The 18613-nt window shown below is 41.3% G+C and overlaps 1 protein-coding gene across 2 annotated transcripts in view; it reads left to right on the forward strand.

Moving 5' to 3' along the window:
• The window catches only part of map3k22 (mitogen-activated protein kinase kinase kinase 22), a 98587-nt gene that overhangs the window by 23477 nt on the left and 56497 nt on the right, over window positions 1-18613 (forward strand). For both annotated transcript variants that reach the window (XM_048529655.2, XM_048529654.2), the window contains exons 2-3: window positions 8800-8881; window positions 16161-16255. In XM_048529655.2, the coding sequence (XP_048385612.1) occupies window positions 8863-8881; window positions 16161-16255 (114 nt within the window). In that variant the 5' untranslated portion in view covers window positions 8800-8862. The remainder of the gene's footprint in view (window positions 1-8799; window positions 8882-16160; window positions 16256-18613) is intronic.

The raw sequence follows: 18613 nt of genomic DNA on the forward strand, positions 1-18613 counted from the left end.
TGCCCGTGTCTGCATGGGTTTGCTCTGGGTGCTCTGGTTTCCTCCCACAGTCCAAAGATGTGCAGAGTAGGTGAATTGGCCGTGCTAAATTGCCCATAATGTTCCGGGATGTGTAGATTAGGTGCGTTATGTGGAGCTGGGTCTGGGTGGGATGCTGTGAGGGTCAGTGAGGACTTCTTGGGCCAAAGGACCTGTTTCCAGGCTGTAGGGATTCTATGATCTATGAAATGTACATTCCTCCCTATTCTAATCTGTGAGTGCACTTGCAGTTTCACAGTATATAGTTAACTCTTAAAGATTTCAAAGTACTTCTGTAAAAGCTTATGCAATGTTTCACTTATAATGCCCAAAGCAAATTAAGAATTGTTATACACTCGCTGTTTGTACCCAAGATTGAGAGCATCTTTGCAATTTTCGGTGACTTTACATAACATAATCTGTTGCATTGTAGCTAAAGCTTTTATACCTTAATTATTGAAACACACAAAGTCTTAGTGCAGTGGTTCACTTGTCGTCTATAGAGGTGACTACCTTATAGTTGAAGGAAGCTGAGAAGGGCTAGATTGAGTGGGAAGTAGCTTTGCTTGCGGGCCAAGAGGAGCAGGTATGCTCACCTACCCCACCAAGCAAACACGTTAACATTCTGTATGATTGTGATCCCTCTCCATCCCTGCCACATCCAATAGCCCACAGTGCCTGAGACCTGCTTCCCTCTGATGTGTCCTCCATGAGCCACACTGCTTCCCTGCCTTGATGTTTCAGCCTCTCCTCGAAACTCCCTGGCTGAACACCAAAAATGTGCAGGCGAGGTGGATTGGCCATGGTAACTGGTCAGTGCCAGATCTTGCTGGCAACATTCAGGAAGCAGATTTTATAGATGTTACTTGGACACTGCCGTCAATCACAGCAGGATCTGAGGGAAAAGATTTTCCTCTATTTCTGCCCCGCCCTCACCCACTTTTTAAGATATTCCTTAAAACTTAACGTTTTTTGCCCTGATATGTGACTCAGCACCAAATATTATTTTACAACAGTCCTTTCCGATGCCTGGAGCTGTTTTATGTGAGAAGTGCTATATAAGTGCAGGTTGTTTTTAAATATTTCTAAGATTGTGACTAATCTTGTTTGGAGCTCAGAAAACTTACGTAAACAGTTGCTAAAATCAGATGAAATCAGTCCCTGAAGGGTTTTTTAGTATTTTTCTTTCAGGGCTGTGGAACATCTGATGGAGAGATTTGGCTCCATTTGAAAAATCTGATTCAAAACAGATGGACTATCACATCATTCGTTCTCACTTCTTGAATAGAGGGCACAACAGCATGATGTTCTGCAAATATATCGGCAAAATAGAACAGCGTTGTACTAATGATTGGAAAGTATGGTCTTTTTTTAAAATGCAGGGCTTGACTGCCCTGGTTGTGTCTTGTAGCATTTACTATTTTCAAAAACAAGTTCATTGCATACGTTTGGGGCACATGGAGTGGCTGGGGTGGGGACTATGTCTCCCTTTTAAGTCAGAACCTTGTACTTCACCTTATTTGGGTTCGTTTTCTGGTAATTTTCAACTCTTTGGTAGTGATGACTGATGGCTGCTAGCAATTCTAACATGCATTAGCCAGAGACTTCCTTGTATAAGCCCCAGTTATTACTGTTGGCTTGCTACTTCATGGTGCAGGAATGTTAGAACCAACTCTTGTTTCTTTGTCACCAGCGATTTGTGTCTGTTGGAGTTACTTGTACATGTCAAGCAATTGCAATCCTGGCCAATTAACTGTGTGCCCCTCCCAAATCCCTGAGCATGGAGATGGTGGCAGAGTGGTAATGTCTCTAGGTTTGTTCATTCAGCAGGTCAGGCAAATGCTTTTTGGACAATCCCACCATGGCAGCTACTTGAATGTAAACCTTGTTGCTGTAGTGGTGATCATGGCAATGTTTGCTTTTTCCAAGTCATTTTTATAAGAAAGTAAACTGCCATGAGGTTAATATAGTGCTTATGTTATTTGACTAGTAATGCAGAAGCTGAGATCAGTGATCCAGAGTACAAGGAGTTAGGTTGGAAGCTGAAGTCCAGGACAAACAGGGTCACTATCTCTGGATTCCTACCAGTGCCATGTGATAACGAGGTAAGAAATAGGGAGAGAGTGCAGCTAAACATGTGGCTATAGGGCTGATGTCAGAGGGAGGGCTTCCACTATGTGGACAATTGGACCATGTTCTGGGAAAGGTGAGACTTGTACAGTAAGGACGGGTTGCACCTGAACCAGAAGGGCACAGATATCCTGGGTGGGAGGTTTGCTCGAGCCATACGAGATGGTTTAGACTAGATTGGCGGTGGGTGAAGAACCAGATTTATAATTCAGAAGATGAGGTATTTGGCCTTCCAACGGACGCAACAGGGAGTGAAGTTGTTCATAAAGAAAAGCAGTCAGTGGAGCGAAATTGCAGACACAGGGATGGTTTCAAGTGTGTATATTTCAATGCGAGAAATATCAGAAATAAGGTAAATGAACTCAGAGCATGGGTCAGTACTTGGGACTACGATGCTGTGGCCATTACAGAAACTTGGGTAACTCAGGGACAGGAATGGTTGTTGGAAGTTCTGGGATTTAGTTGCTTTAAGAGAAATAGGGAGGGTGGTAAAAGAGACAACAGAGTGGTTTTGCTAGTCAGGGCGAGAACAGCAGCGACTATACTTGCTGCTATATCATGTCTGCATGATACGTCTGCTGTGATGTGTCTGCAGAGTCATTTTGGGTTGAGATCAGGAACAAGAAAGGAGCAGTCAATTTTACAGACCCCCTAATAGTTGCAGAGAAGTGGAGGAGCGGATTGTGAGGCAGATACTGGAAAGGTGCAGAAGTCACAAAGTTGTAGTCATGGGTGATTTCAACTTTCCAAATATTGATTGGAAACATTTTAGTTGTAATAGTTTAGATGGAGTGGATTTGTCCAGTGTGTTCAGGAAGGATTCCTGACACGGTATGTAGACAGACCAACATGAGGAGAGGCCACTTTTGGTTTTGGTGCTTGGCAATGAACCAGGCCAAGTGTTAGACCTGTTGGTGGGAGAGCATTTTGGCAGTAGCAGTCATAACTCTGTTACTTTTACAATAATCATGGAAAAGGATAGGTACATACAGCAGGGTAAGGTTTATAATTGAGGGAAGGGCAATTATAACTCTGTCAGGCAAGAACTGGGTAACATAAAATGGGAACAGATGCCGTCAGGGAAGAGCACTATAGAAATGTGGAGATTGTTTAAGGAATGCATACTGTCTGTGCTCGATATGTTTGTCCCTAGCAGGCAGGGAAGATGTGGTCGAGTGAGGGAGCCTTGGTTCTTGAGAGATTGAACGACTGGTTGAGAGGAAGAAGGATGCTTATGTAAGGTTTAGGAAACAAGGATCTAGTGCGATACTAGTTAGCCAGGAAGGAGCTGAAGAAAGGGCCAGGAGACCTATAAGGGGGGCATGAGAAAACCTTGACAGATAGGCTTAAGGAAAACTCCAAGGCTTTTTACACTTGTTACATTATTCCTCACAGAATAAGAGAATGACCAGACAAAGGGTAGGGCTGATCAAGGATTGTAAAGGGAATTTGTGCGCGGACCCTAAAGAGATAGGAGAATCCCTTAATGAATACTTTTCTTCGGTATTCACAACTGAGAGTGACCTTGTTGTAGGGGAGGACAGTGTGAAAGAGGCTGGTAGGCTAGAGGACGTGGATGTTAGTAAGGAAGGCATATAGGAATTTTGAGGAACTTGAAGATAGATGAGTCCCTCGGGCCTGATGGGAATTAACAAGGATTCTGTGGGAAGCAAGGGAAGAGATCGCAGGGCCTTTGGCAATGATCTTTTCATCCTCGCTTTCCACAGGTATAATGCTAGACGATTGGAGAGTGGCAAATGTCAAATCTTTGTACAAAACAGGGTATAGGGACTACTCTGGAAATTTCTGGCCAGTTAGTCTTACTTCAGTCGTGGACAAATTATTGGAAAGGGCTCTGAGAGATAGGATTTATGATCACTTGGATAGGCTCAGTTTGATTAATGAAAGTCAGCATGGCTTTGTGAGGGGTAGATCATGCCTCACAAAGCATATTGAATTCTTTGAAGAGGTGACCAAGCACGTGGATGAAGGTAGAGCAGTGGATGTGGTATATATGGATTTAAGTAAGGCGTTTGATAAGGTCCTCCATGGTAGGCTCATGAAGAAGGTAAGGAAGCATGGGATAGGGGGAAATGTGGCAGATTGGATTCAGAATTAGCTGACCCTTAGAAGACAAAGAGTGGTAGTAGACCGAAAATATTCAACATTGAGCTCAGTTACAACTGGTGTACCACAAGGATCTGTTCTGGGCCCTCTTCTATTCATGATTTTTGTAAATGATTTGGATGTAGGAATGGACGGGTGGATTAGTAAATTTGCGGATGCTACAGAGGTGTGTCGAGTTGTGGACAGTACGCGGGGGCTGTGCCAGGTTACAAAGGGACTTTGATAGGATGCAATGCTGGAGATTAACACTGAAAAGTGTGAGATGATGCATTTTGGAAGAACAAACTTGAAAGCAGAATACAGGGTTAATGGAAAGATTCTTGGCAGTGTGAAGGAGCAGAGGGGTCTTGGGTTCACGTTCACAGTTCCCTGAAAATTACCACTCAGGTGGACAGAGTTGTTAAGAAGGCATATGGTGTGTTAGCTTTCATTAATAGAGGGATTGAGTTCAAGAACCGTGAAGCTATGCCCCAGCTATACTAAAGCCTGGTTTGGGCACATCTAGAGTGTTGTGTCCAGTCCAGGTCGTCTCATTACAGGAAACATGTGGAAGCGTTGGAAAAGGTGCAGAGGAGATTTATCAGGATGGTGTCTGGAATGGAGGGAAGGTCTTATGAGGAAAGGGTGAGAGAGCTAGGGCTTTTCTCTTTAGAACGACAAAAGATGAGAGGTGATTTGATAGAGGTGTATGAAATGATCAGAGGTGTAGATAGAGTGGACAGTCAGAGACATTTTCCTAGGGTGGAGGTAGCTATTATGAGGGGGCTTAGTTTTAAAGTGAGTGGAGGTAAATAGAGGGGAGACGTCAGAGGTAGGTTCTTTACTCAGAGTGGTAGGGGCATAGAATGCATTGCTGGAGCAGGTAGTGAAGTCAGCCTCATTAGGGGCATTTACGCACTTGTTAGATAGGCAGTTGGATGACAGTATAAGGCAGGGGTGGAGGTCGGATAGACCTTAGGTTTAGGATAAAAGTTCACCTCAACGTTGTGTGCCGAAGGGCCTGTACTGTGCTCTACCGTTCTATGTTCTGTATTCTAAATGAAACTAATTTAAAGTCTATGAAGGCTCTGTATGAGATGAATTCAAATCTTAGCGGTGACTTCAAATCCCTGAACCACAGTTAACAAGGTGTAGAGCTGGATGAACATAGTAGCCCAGGTAGCATCAGAAGAGCAGAAAAGCTGACGTTTCGGGTCTGGACTCTTCAAGATGCTGTCTGGCCTGCTGTATTTACCCAGGTTTACACTTTGTTATCTCAGACTCCAGCAGCAGCAGTACCTACTATATCTGAACCACAGTTGGCAACTTTTAATTGAAACAATTAAACAAGTCTGGAATTCAGAGCTCGTACTAATAAAAATAATAATTGTGGACTAGCCAGAGCATAAGTGAATCTTCACCTGAATGACTAATGCTCTTCAGAGAAGGAAATCTACTATTGTTAACTATTCTGGCCATACATAACACTAGAGCCACAGCAAAGTGGTTGATTTAGCTGCTCTCTGAAATGACCTGGAAATCACTCGGTGAAGAAAGCGCCACCATGCTTTCTCAGGAACAATTAGGATATGTCAAGAAATGCTAGTTTTAATAGTCAAGCCCATATTCTGCAAGTGAAAATTTAAAAAATTTGTACCTCATTATCACTCCTGATTTTGCCCCAATTCCCTTTTAATCCCTGATTAACATTTTACTTTTCTGTTGTGAGAGAGCTTTTTTGTCTTGCATTCTTCACGACAGGCACAAAATGCCAAATTTCAAAGGAAATGTTTTTATATGAGAAAAAGATGGTGTTTGTTTGGAAAGTCGACTCTGATTGGTCAAGGTGATGCCATTACAAACTTTGCCAGGGTGAGGTTTAATATAGAAAAAGATGCAAAGCCTGGAATGGTACGTTCTGTTTACACAGGACAGACCTCGGCATATGAATATGTGTAATTTCTAGCAAGTGTAAGTGAGCATCTTTGCAAACCCAAATGATTAGCTTAAATTAGTATCAGAGATAATGGGAACTGCAGATGCTGGAGATTCCAAGATAATAAAATGTGAGGCTGGATGAACACAGCAGGCCAAGCAGCATCTCAGGAGCTTAAATTGTTTGTTAGGTGTAATTTGTGGCATACTATGGATGATTCAAGAGGTATTATCTGATCGCAGGATCACATCAATATTAGTTATTATGTGCTGCATGTTGGTGATGTGATGTCAGGTCTGTAAGCTGTACATTCCAACGATTGGCACATCATATCAGTTTCTTTAGCTCTTTGCAATAGACAGTACTGACTGTACTCCACTACCCTGTGCTCGCATGTCATCCACTTACTGGACTCCTACCCAGTTAAAAGGCATTTTTTTTCCATAACAAGTAAGTATTTTTTATTGTTGGACTTTCTGCCCAGAAGTTCAGCCGTGTAATACTCTGGCCTGTTTCTGTACTGCTGTTGCCTAATTCGTTCTGTGACAGTTCAGGAAGTCCACTTGCTGCGTAAATTTGAGATTACTCATGTCTTTGCACAAAAAGTGATGCAACCTCCAATAGCAACTCTTTTGAAAAAATACGAAAGAGAGTTTGCCGCCCCAGATTTCATTTTCAACTTCCTGAAGGCAACATGGCATGTACACAGTAGCAGTCTGATAACTGTGCCCATGCGGTGTGTGTTGGCAGCCTGTTCTGTGATCTGCACACAAGGGAAGGTTGAATTTAACTCTGGCACGAACATGGCCCACTGAGTGACTAGCTGGACTGTGAATGGTGTGAGCAAATGGAACATGTTTGCTGCTTGCTGACTCCCCAGTCAAAATGCCTGGGAATTTGTTGGGAAGTAACTGGCTTGTTTTAATCTGTGCACCTCAGAGGTCATTGCCGTTAGACTAGAGTGAATGGATGTGGAAAAATAAATACTTTCATTTTTATGATAATGAGAAAGTAAGAACTGCCGATGCTGGAGAATCTGAGATAACAAGGTGTAGCGCTGGATGAACGCAGCAGGCCAAGCTGCATCAGAGGAGCAGGAGAGCTGATGTTTTGGGCCTGGAGCTTTCTCAGAAACTTTCATTTTTATCACAGTTTTCATGACTACTGGACATTCCAGAGCCAGTTGCAGCTAATGAAAGACTTTTGGTGTGGAGGCACTGTTGTTCTATTGGAAATGGGATAATTAACTTACACAGAACAAACTTTCACAATAGCATGATACCAATGACCAAATAGTCCCAATTTGTGAAGCTGATCGAGGAATGAATATTAGCCAGGCCACTGGGAGTAACTCCATTGCTGTTTACAACATAGTGCCATACGTTCTTTAATATGCTCTTGAGAGAATAGTTAGGGGAAGGTGAATATTATCTCCCTTCCACACTCCAGTGCCTTTGAAGGTGATGAGGGGATATATAAAATGGGTGTGCCACAGTGAAAACATCACACTTAGAAATAAGCATCTTTGTTGCACTGGAGCTCCTTTTGATGTATGCAAGATATGTTGGGCCAATATGTATCATTGGCATGTCTTACTGGCTCTTAATTCTGGATTGCCAATCTGCCACTGATCTTGTCCACCACTTAGAGAGGAGGGTAAAGTTTTAGGTATTCTGCCCGCCTGCCCGTTTGAGCTCCTAAAGTGGACAAAGTGCCTTATGTGAGCCCAGTTCTGGCTTTTGCAAATTTTTGGTTGGTGGGGAACAAGTGGAAGGAGGCTGAGCAGCCTGGCACTTCTGACAGCACAGGCTGCTGTTTGCCACAAAGTAGAGGATACTTCCTGTGAAGAACCGTTGGCCTCATCGGGGAAATTGCACCCCACCTCTTTTCACCCCCCCCATAATGGTTCCCTGCTTGCCCTATCCCCGCTTTCCAGCCCAACTGGTCTTTCTAAACCGATTCTCACCATCACAATATGAAGTGACCATTCTTAATTAACCATTCTGCTTCAACAGTGCCAGAGAGAATGACCAGTTAGTCAATTTTTTAGTATTACTTGTTGGAGGGAAAATGAAGGCCAGAATGTTGACGGCCTTCATCAATGTTTGAATGTTAAATTCCATCCTTGGTGAAGTGGAATATTTTTTCTTCACCCTCATCCTCTGTTCTTGTGTATGAATACACAAGACTATTTATTTTTGAACTATTCCCTCTATCTTTGACCACCTCTTGGTTGTCAGGAGAAGAAGGTAATACCACTGATTGAACCTGAAACTGTCAGGCAGTTTGTGATTAGAGATGCTGTTTTCATGTTAAACCATAGGAGCACAAATAGGCCAGTCTACACTGCTATTCAATTAGATCGTGGCTGATCTGATAATGCTGAACTCTACTTTTCTTCCCATTTTTAAAAAAAGTCTGTCTCAGCCTTGAAAGTACTTGATGACGCAACCGCTACAACTCTCTGTGGTAAAGAATTCAACAGATTCACTACTTCTAATAATCTTTCCTTTTAATAAGGTCGAGTTACATGCATACTTTTACATGAGATTTTGTTTAATATGCTGTTCTTCATTAATAAATACACTTGCACATCTTTTTCCCTATAGTGTGACTTCATGATGAGAAGATAGCCCAGAATTTGCTACTTGACGCTCAGAAAGCTTGTCCCCATGTTGACAGTAAGCATGGGTAAGTAAACTATTATGTTCATTTCTTTTTTATTTTCAAGCTGGTAAAACAAAATCTGTGTTTACACGCAGCAACTCAGTGTCCAACAGAAATACGAATCATTAAGCTCACTTAGATGTCATAATGATCAAATAGCACTATACTTTACAGAATCAAAGGAGGATCATATCCCTATACTTTAGGAACAAAGGGTTAACAATCAGGAAGACATCAATTGAGCCAAAATTCTTCTGTAAGCTCACCTTTCTTGGGATTTCGTTGGAAGTGGACTGTTTTACTTTGTTCCCTGTATACCATTTCACTGATTGCCTGGTTGTGAACAGAGCTGTCTTTTTCATGCACACTGCATTTTATTGAATGCTTTGCTTTCATCCAATCCCTCAGGAACAATTTGGTATAGTGGGCTCTTCAGTTCTCTGAATTGTAACACATCAGGGTATACTCTGAGAACTGCTGATGCTGGAGAATCTGAGATAACTAGGTGTAGAGCTGGATGAACACAGCAGGCCAAGCAGCATCAGAGGAGCAGGAGAGCTGATGTTTCGGGTCTGGACCTTTCTTCAGAAATGGGGGAGGGGAAGGGGATTCTGAAATAAACAGAGAGAGGGAGGTGGATGGAAGGTGGATAAGGGAGAGGCATCCTTAGAAGAGGCTTCACAGTGGGGTTAAAATTGACTCAGAGATCGTAGGAACTGCTGATGTTGATTTGTGTACCTGATATTTGAGAAATGGGATCTCCCTGGTGTCGAGGAAATTGTGTTAAAACATAAGAAAGCACATGTTACCAGTTTTACCATTAGGATTTTAAAAGTAAAGATTATTTAAGAATGATTCCTTCACCGAACTTCCTGAAGACTTGCATCATCCAGAGGGGATAGGACTGCTATTTGCTAGTGCTGTTGTGCTATCTCTATTTCAAAATAACAAAGGCTTGTTTTCATTGGGATGGCAATGCCAGTAAAGACAGAATCGATGTAGCCAGTCTTTTTGTGCCATCATTGATGAGAGGTGGGTATATGAATTATGCAAATAATTGACTCATTCTGCATTCACCCTACATGAGTTTAAGCTGCACATTGCAGGGGGCAGAAACCCAAAATATTCGTACTGTGCCCAAGCAGGATCTTTCTGCCTTATGGTCCCCAACTACCTTTAGGAACTTCAATGCTCCAGTATTAATTCCACTGAATTAACCATGTTATTAGTCCCTTCTGAATTGAGATGTCTCTAGAGTATTTTGTACTTGTGATATACTGTTAATCACAATGTGTTAATTACTAGAGGTTGTAAAATAGCTGTCAACAAGAGCTATATAAGCATAACATAAAAAATTGTTTAGTTTTCCTTTAAGCATTTTTTAAAATCCTTTTTGTTCTATTTATTTGTTCACAAGGTGTCAGTATCACTTAATAAGCCAAAATCTGTTACCATTCTTAATTGGCTTTGGAAATTGATGCTAAACTGACTTCTGGAACTTTGAATCTTTGGGATGTGAGATCATCTACAATTCAGTTAAAAAGACCTTTGACTCCAACCTAATGCGGTCCCACTATTCCATTACAGTACAGTTCGTTCTAAATTCCCATTCTAAGTGGCAACAGCAAAAACCTTCACACAACGCAATACGTCAGTATTATAAGAAGATAACTAATTGCCCTTGTGCATATAGTTAGTGTCTGAGGATGCCTTACATAGTGCTTGTTTCATCTTGTTATTTCATGGGATATTGGCATTGCTGGCCAGGGCAGCATTTATTTACCATCCCCAAGTACGTGTGAAAATGGTGTAAAGAGAGACTGACTTCAATTACTACAGCCATGCAGTGCTAGTACACGCAAAGTGGCATAAGGGAGAAACTTCCAAGGTTTTGATCCAACAACAGTAGAGGAATGATGATGTACTTCCAAGTCAGGATGGTGTGCAACTCGGAGGTGAGCTTTCAAATGATGGTTTCCCATGTATACCCACTGCTCTTATTCTTCTGGGTGGTGGAGGACGCAGATTTGGAAAGTGATTTTGAAGCGGTCTTGGCAGATTGCTGCGTTACATCTTTTGGGTGCACACTTTTGGTACCACGTGGAACTTTGTCGAACGCTTTGCTGAAGTCTGTATAGCCAATGTCAACTGCTCTAGCTTCATCAATCTTCTTTGTTGCCTCTTCAAAAACCTCGAATCAAGTTAGTGAGACATGAGATCCCATGTACAAAGCCATGCGCTAATCGTTACCCCTAACCAGTTGTTGCCTTTCCAAATGCATGTAAGTCCTGTCCATCAGAGTTTCCTTCAACTTACCCACCACGGATGTCAGGCTCACCAGTCTATATATCCCTTACTTTTCCCTGCCAGTTTTCTTTAATTGGGGCACCACACTAGCCAACCTACAGTCTTGCGGCAGCTCACCCATGGCTTTGGATGATATCTCAGCAAGGCACCCAGAAATCTCTTCTCTCGCTTCCCACAAAGTTCTGGGAAACACTTGACCAGGACTGGGATTTATCTACCTTTTAAATAGCTGGTTTGGTTAAATTACTCCTCAATAGTAACCTTCACAATTTTGATGGTGAGGTAATTCGGTGGTGGCAATGTAGTGGAAGATTAAGAGAAGATGATCATTACCTGGCAATTGTGTAACAGAATCATCCATTTTTGAGCTCTGGCCTGCTGCATATGGGCTAGGACTGCTTAAGAGTTTTGGTATCCTATCTAAGGATATATTTGTCATAGAGGCAGTGAATGGGTTGGTACAAAGCTAGTCCCAGTGATGGAAGAACTGTCCTATGAGGAGACAATGGTCCACTTAGCCTGAATTCACTAGAATGTAGAGAGATGAGAGGGAAACTGATTGAAACATGTAGAATTCTAACAGGCTAGAAATAAAATGCAGTGAAGATATTTCTTGCACCAGGGAACACAATCTCAGGGTAAGGGATATTTTAAGACTTATTTAGGATTGAGATGTAGAAACATTTCTTCACTTAAAGGGAAGCGAACCTGTGGAATTCTCTACCAAAGTAGGCTGGGGAGACCAAGTCTCTGAATATATTCAAGAAAGAGATAAACTTTTGTGTTTTAAAGGCATCGTAACTTTTGGGGAGAAAACAGGAATATGACTTCAGGATTAACCATGTTTGTTGTGAATGGTAAAACAAGCTTGAAAAGCCATATGGTCTGCTCCACCTTTTACTTTCTATGTAACTGTAGCCCAGGAACAGATCAGTGACAATTCAATTAAATGACAGAGCAGTTTAAGGGATTGAATAGCCTTCACATGTTTTTTTATGAAAAGATTAACTGAATCTTTAGTTAATCACGAAGAAGAACTTCTTGCTGAAGTACGTAATTTTGGACATAAGAGCTTTGTCCTGTGATACTTATACCAATTTGGCAAGTTTTTGTCTAATCAACAATCTTTTTTTTCCTGTTGAAGTGTTCCCAGAGTCTGGTATCAGAAACATTCAATGATTAACTTGTAGTCACTGTACAACTGAGTGAGGTAATGGCATTTTAGCTATTTGGGTCTGCTTCATGCAGCATATTCTGTCAACAGCACCCGTTATCAATTGTTTTAATTAGTCGAGTTAGTTTGGGAAGTGGAGATTAGGTTGCCTATGTATTAAGTGAAGTCTATGCTTGTTTGTACTATTTATATAGGTTAATAACTTATGAATGAATAATGACTTCAATCTGACGTAACATCTTGAAATGAGAAGAGTGTTAAAGCTGGTCATGGTCAAGGAAACATTTGAAGTCAGTGAGAGAACTAGCAAAGTATATTAGGGAGAGAGTTCCAGGTATGGAGTTTCATTTAAATATAAAACCAGCACAATTACGGGAAATCCGGAATTTAAAATCAAAATTGCTAGGATTATAGCCAATTGGTCGATCTCCACTGGAAAGGAGAAAAAAAAGAAGGTTCTTAGTTTAGAAATTGCCGAACCAGGACATCATCTAGTTTGGCTTCTACCATCTTAGTATTTGCGTGGTATAGTGATAACGAAGTTAAACATAATCTTGGTAATCAGTCTGTATCAAGTAGGTGCTTAGGTGGGCTTAAACAAACCAGTGATTGAAAGCTTTGGGAATCAGTTCTAAAGCCACCTGTTCTTCCTCTAAGCTTTCAGTTCAGTTCATGGTTTGTCTTTTTGTTCATGACAAACGGCATAAACAATCATTATGCTTACAGCTGCCAAAGACTTGGGAAAATTGAAAAATAAGTAGACCATTCAGCTTGTTCTATCATTCAATTTGATCATTGCTGACTGGCCTCTTCAATGCCACTTTGCTTCATTATTCTCTTCTTTTTGAGGTTATTGGTATCCAGAATCTGTAATGTGCTCAAAAACTGAGCTTCCATTAGCTCCTGGGACAGGTATTTTCATAGACTGGCGCAAAGGCATTATTGTCGGTGGATAAGTTGCAAATATCAGCCATATAACATGAGATAAAAGGAACTGCAGATGCTGGAGAATCCAAAATAACAAGGTGTGGAGCTGGATGAACACAGCAGGCCAAGCAGCATCTGATGAAGGGTCTAGGCCCGAAACGTCAGCCTTCCTACTCCTCTGATGCTGCTTGGCCTGCTGTGTTCATCCAGCTCCACACCTTGTTATCTCTAGCCATATAACATGGTTCCCGTTTTTTAGGATCTGGAACTTGTGCGAGCAAGGCAAATAACAACATGTATTTCAGCTAGTCATTTCAAATCTATGTTGTAGCACACAGACTCTGAATAAGGAACCGTGAGTTAGAATGTTTAATTTAATGTATAACTATTACAGAAGTCAAAGTAAAGAGAGGGAAAAAAAATTGAATTAAAGAAAAAATAAAAGGGTGAGAAAGGAAAAAGTTAAAAAGATTAGATTTTCAAAAAATAACTATAATCAGTAAGAATGTGACTTTGTACTAGAAAAGTAAATAAATTTCATAGAGGCTGCTGGGCAATTATCAGAACATGTCACACATCCAAACGTTTACTAACATTGGTCAGAATGGATCCTAAATTTTTCGGGCAAGTTTATTATGCATATATCGTTTAAATACAGCAGCTTCACACACTACCATGTGTTTCACTCTTCAAAAAATATACAAAGAGCTGTAGAACTAGCCATGACCCTTTCTAAGCTGCGTCGGGGAACTAAGCAGAAATATTTTATTTCAGTTTTTAACTGAGTGTGGATGTATGCGAGACATTGTTATCCAGTTTACTGCCTGTTGGGCCTGTTAAATAATTTTTACCGCTATTTGGGATCTTGGGCCAAACCTAGGGGACTAGTTACCACCAACAATGGTCAGTAGCAGCAGTGTGTAGTATCTGCAAGTTGCACTGGAGAAATTCAGCAGGGCTCTTCCAACATCACCCGCCAAACCATGACCACTACAATCCAGAAATATTAGGACAGCAGTCTCTTGGGAGCATGACCATTTGAAGTTCCCCGTCCAAGCCTCCCACCATCCTGATTTGGGAAATATATCACTGTTTCTTCAGTGACGCATGGAACTCCCTCCCAAACAGGATTGTAGATGTCCGTACAACAAATAGGTTGCAGTGGTTCAAGAAGACAGCTCACTCCGACCTTTAAGCAACCATCCAACCAAATGGATGGACAATTAATGTTGGCCCATTCTGTGAAGCCCAGGTCCCTAAATGAACGAATTTAAAAAAAAGCACAGGCTGACATGGTCCCATTTTCACATAGAGGATCTCTGCACTGCACTTATGTAGCACGGCCATCCTGCAAAATCTGACATAGTTTGAATAGTTTTAGCAACTCCGAATTGAGCGTTCACACCTGATAGACCATCAGCAGCATTATTGTGTTTGACCACAATCTGAAACTTCATGGCTCACCATAAACCCTTACTCTGCCGTCAAGCCAAGAAATCAAACCTGGTTTGATAGAGGGCATACCAGGAACAGCACCAGGCAAACCTGAAAATGAAGTGTCAACCTGCTAGAGCTACAACACACAACCATGGAATGCTAAGTAATGGAAGCAGAATACTGTAGATAGGGCTAAGCAATCCCAAAATCAACGGATCAGGTCTAAGCTCTGAAGTCCTGACACATCCAGTCTTGAATGGAGTTGGACAATTCAACAACTAACACAAAGTGGAGGCTCCACAAACATCTCTGTCCACAGAACATCAGTGTAAAAAGCAAGCCAAGTGCTCACATCAATGAAATGAAGACAATTGCTGCAATACCACTCTGGGCCTAGTACTGTAGAGCTGTAGAACTAGCCATGTCCCTTTCTAAGCTGTGTCAGCACAGACACAACACCACATCTAACCAATAAAGTGAGAAACTTTCCAAGCACGTCTGTACGCCAAAAACAGGAGATATTCAGCCCAGCCAATTACTGCCCTAATTTGATCATCGGTTAAGTGACGGAAAGGGTCACTGAAAATGCTATCAAACTGTTTAGCAATAATTAGCTCCCTGACATTCAGCTTGTGTTTCATCAGTGCCACTTGGCTCTTTATCTCATTAGAACCTTGGTCCAAAAAACTGAACTCTAGAGGTAAAGTAAGAGACCACTCGTGACATCAGGGGAGCATTTAACCAATTAGGGTATCTAGGAGCTCAAGCAAAATAGAGTCAGAGGGGAAACTCTACTGGTTCAATTCAGAGTTAACATAGAAGAAGATTACTGTAGCCCTACAATTTTGTTGCAGTGGTTCCTCAGGGTTAAGACCTAGGCCAACCATCTTCAGCTGCCTCAGGGCTGATCTTCCCATCATCGTAAGGTCAAAGATGGGGATGTTTGCTGCTGACGGCACAATGTTTAGCACAGTTTCTGTCTCAAATGCTGAAGTCTTCTGTGCCTATAAGGAGCAAGATCTGGATCACATTCAAACATAAAGTAACATTTGTGCCTGGTTATTTATGTCATTGATGTTGTGGAATCGTGCTGTTCATGAATTGGCTGCACTGCTTCACTACTTCACAATAGTCACTATACTTAAAACCACAGACGTAGATACTTTGAAAGCATGTCAGATCAACTGAACTGGTATTTAATTATAAGCTCTTTATCAATTTTTCAGATATTGATAAGACAGTAGCAAGGTATTTGCATTCAAACATTGTTTCTTGAGATACATGGACATCTTTAGTTTAATTACAATGTTTCTTAGAAATTCATAATTCTTTAAAGTTAAAAAATCAAAATAAATGGGTTTTTGTTGAATTAGTTTAAATTGGAAATGTTTACTTCATCCAGTATCTTAGTATTTATCATGTTGTCTTGTTTATTTCTTGGTTTTGTTTTGTTTCCAGATGAACAGGAGGCTTTGAATTCAATTATGAAAGATCTGGCTGCTTTGGGCAAGTGCAGAAAGTCGCTAAATTACGACATCAGCAAAAACAATCAGGTAAGATTTGTGGGAAAGACCAAGCCAACTTTAGTTAAAGCCATTAAGTCTTGTCAGCATAGTCACCTGAGTAATTCATTAAACTAATGCCAGATCTGTTTTGGATGTATAATACTTAGTTCAGTACCTCAAATTGTCCCCAGGAACCGTGACTCCTTCAGTCAAAGACACCCTTGCTTTATAGAATTGCAATGAATGACTCGTGAAAAAGCTCACTGTGTCACAAGTGAGGATAAAATTTGTTAGGCAAGGGCCTTAAAGCATAAAGAATGATGACAGGTCCGTACACTAAGGCTTGATCTAATGATTTAAAAGGGCTACTTGCATAGCAAACGTCATCACTGGCAAGTGATAGACAGGGCTAAGTGATACCACATCCAGTGAATCAGATCCAAGTTCTGCAATCCTGCCACATCCAGTCTTAGAATCATAGAGTCCCTATAGTGTCGAAGGAGGTCATTCAGCCTATCGAGTTCAAAGAGCATCTCACCTAAACCCAGGGGCTGAATGACAAATTTCTGACACTGACTTCTTTCACTGGCATTTCCAGTTGCAATTACAAGACTAGCCTTGCCTCCTTCTTGACTGGCAGAGGTTTGACTTCCTTGATTTCAAAATGTCAGTCCTTATTTGCACATTCAGTGCTTTGTCATTCCAGTAGCTTTACATCTGAGCCCTTTCTTAGATTCTTCATTTTGAAGCCTGTGTACCCCCATTGCTGTCTGAATTTTCATTGGTGGCAGAGTCTACAGGCCTACTTTTGAGCTTCCTCTCTGATATTTCACCTTTACTTTTGGCCTAAGGTCAGACAACAGTGAGTTGTGGCATGTGGTTAATTGAATATTTTCTATTTGCGGTCTATATCGCCATGACAGCTTAGTTAAACTAGAGAGGCAGTGCCCTCGTTGCATAAACGTAAGTTGTATCCCAACATTGTTTATTACCATTTAAAGTGAATTACCGTAAACATTTCACACTACTGCCATGGCTCTCCCCTGTAATCTCAGTTACTACTTTGATTTGTGACTTGCAGGGTTAGTGCCAATTCAAGTCTTAGGAGAATGTTTAGTGCTGTTTTTAATGGGTGCAGCACTCAGGCATTCCACAGTATACTTTTAATCTTGATTGTTTTGGAGCCTTGTCAAGAATGTCATAATCATTCTGACTATCAGGACAGCTGGAAGCTTATAGGCCGTGAATTCTCTGCAATTCTGTTTGCTAATATTAAGTTCATATCCCATGCTCATAGCTTTGAATTTCTCAGTTGGATTTTCAGATCCTTCTCAGTAATTAAAAGTTCAAAATACTGCTTTCCTCCATTTTCCATTGTATCATACTTGTCATTCTGTTTTGCACATCAAAGCATTCCTTTGTTATCTATTTCAGTTGACTCTGGCTAGCTTCTCACTGAGGGTGTGTTCCATTTGGAAATGTCATTTAGTGTTTACTGTTAGTTTCAATGACTAGCAAAGCCCCTCCTCAGCTCTTGAAATAGATCCTCTGGGGAAAAAAATTCTTCTTCAATATATTTTCTGTTGGTTTATTGCAAATGCAAGTACACACATCAGTGTTGACATCTCCCTATTATTTTTTGATGTCAGATCTGAACATCTACCTTATTGTTTTGTGCCTCTTTCAAAAATTATACCACCGGCTCCAAACAGCCAATGTTGTGGAAACCCAGCAACCTGTTAGCGGAACTCTCAGATTTTTTTCTTTAATCACAAGGATTAAACATTTCAGGTCACTTTCTGTTCTGAACCCACTAACACCCATAGTAGTCATGGTTAGTCCCACCTTTTGGCCACAGCTCTTCAGTTCATCTTCCTTGGGTACCTGCCCAACTCCTTTTTAAATAAGTATTTATATTATCAGCTTCCACTACTGTACCGTTTCCGCACAACTGTATCAGGGAAAAGAATTCTCACAATTGCCAAAGATTTTGAATCAGCAGCCTTTTATTATTGAACCTTTTGCCAGATGAACTAATTTTTCTTGGTTTATTCTATCTAGATATCACGACTTGAAGCCCTATATTAGGTCACATGTTCACTCCCACTGTTTTGCCACATCACCTTTCTTAGTACCTACCTACAGAACCAGATCATCCCCAATGGACTGCAGTCCACTTTCAGGCCTTCCCAATTTTTCCCCAACCGTGACAATATCTCCTCGATTTTCAAGGACTGCAACTTCCCCACCTCCTCAGTGGTTGAGAACGCCCTCAACCGTGTCTCCTGCATTTCCTGCAACTCATTCCTCACACCCCCTCCCTGCCATAACAACCAAAACAGAATTCCCCTCGTCCTCACATACCACCTCACCAACCTCTGGATCCAACGCATCATCTTCCAACAC

This window comes from Stegostoma tigrinum, chromosome 5 (assembly GCF_030684315.1).
Source record: "Stegostoma tigrinum isolate sSteTig4 chromosome 5, sSteTig4.hap1, whole genome shotgun sequence".
NCBI classification, from domain to species: domain Eukaryota; kingdom Metazoa; phylum Chordata; class Chondrichthyes; order Orectolobiformes; family Stegostomatidae; genus Stegostoma; species Stegostoma tigrinum.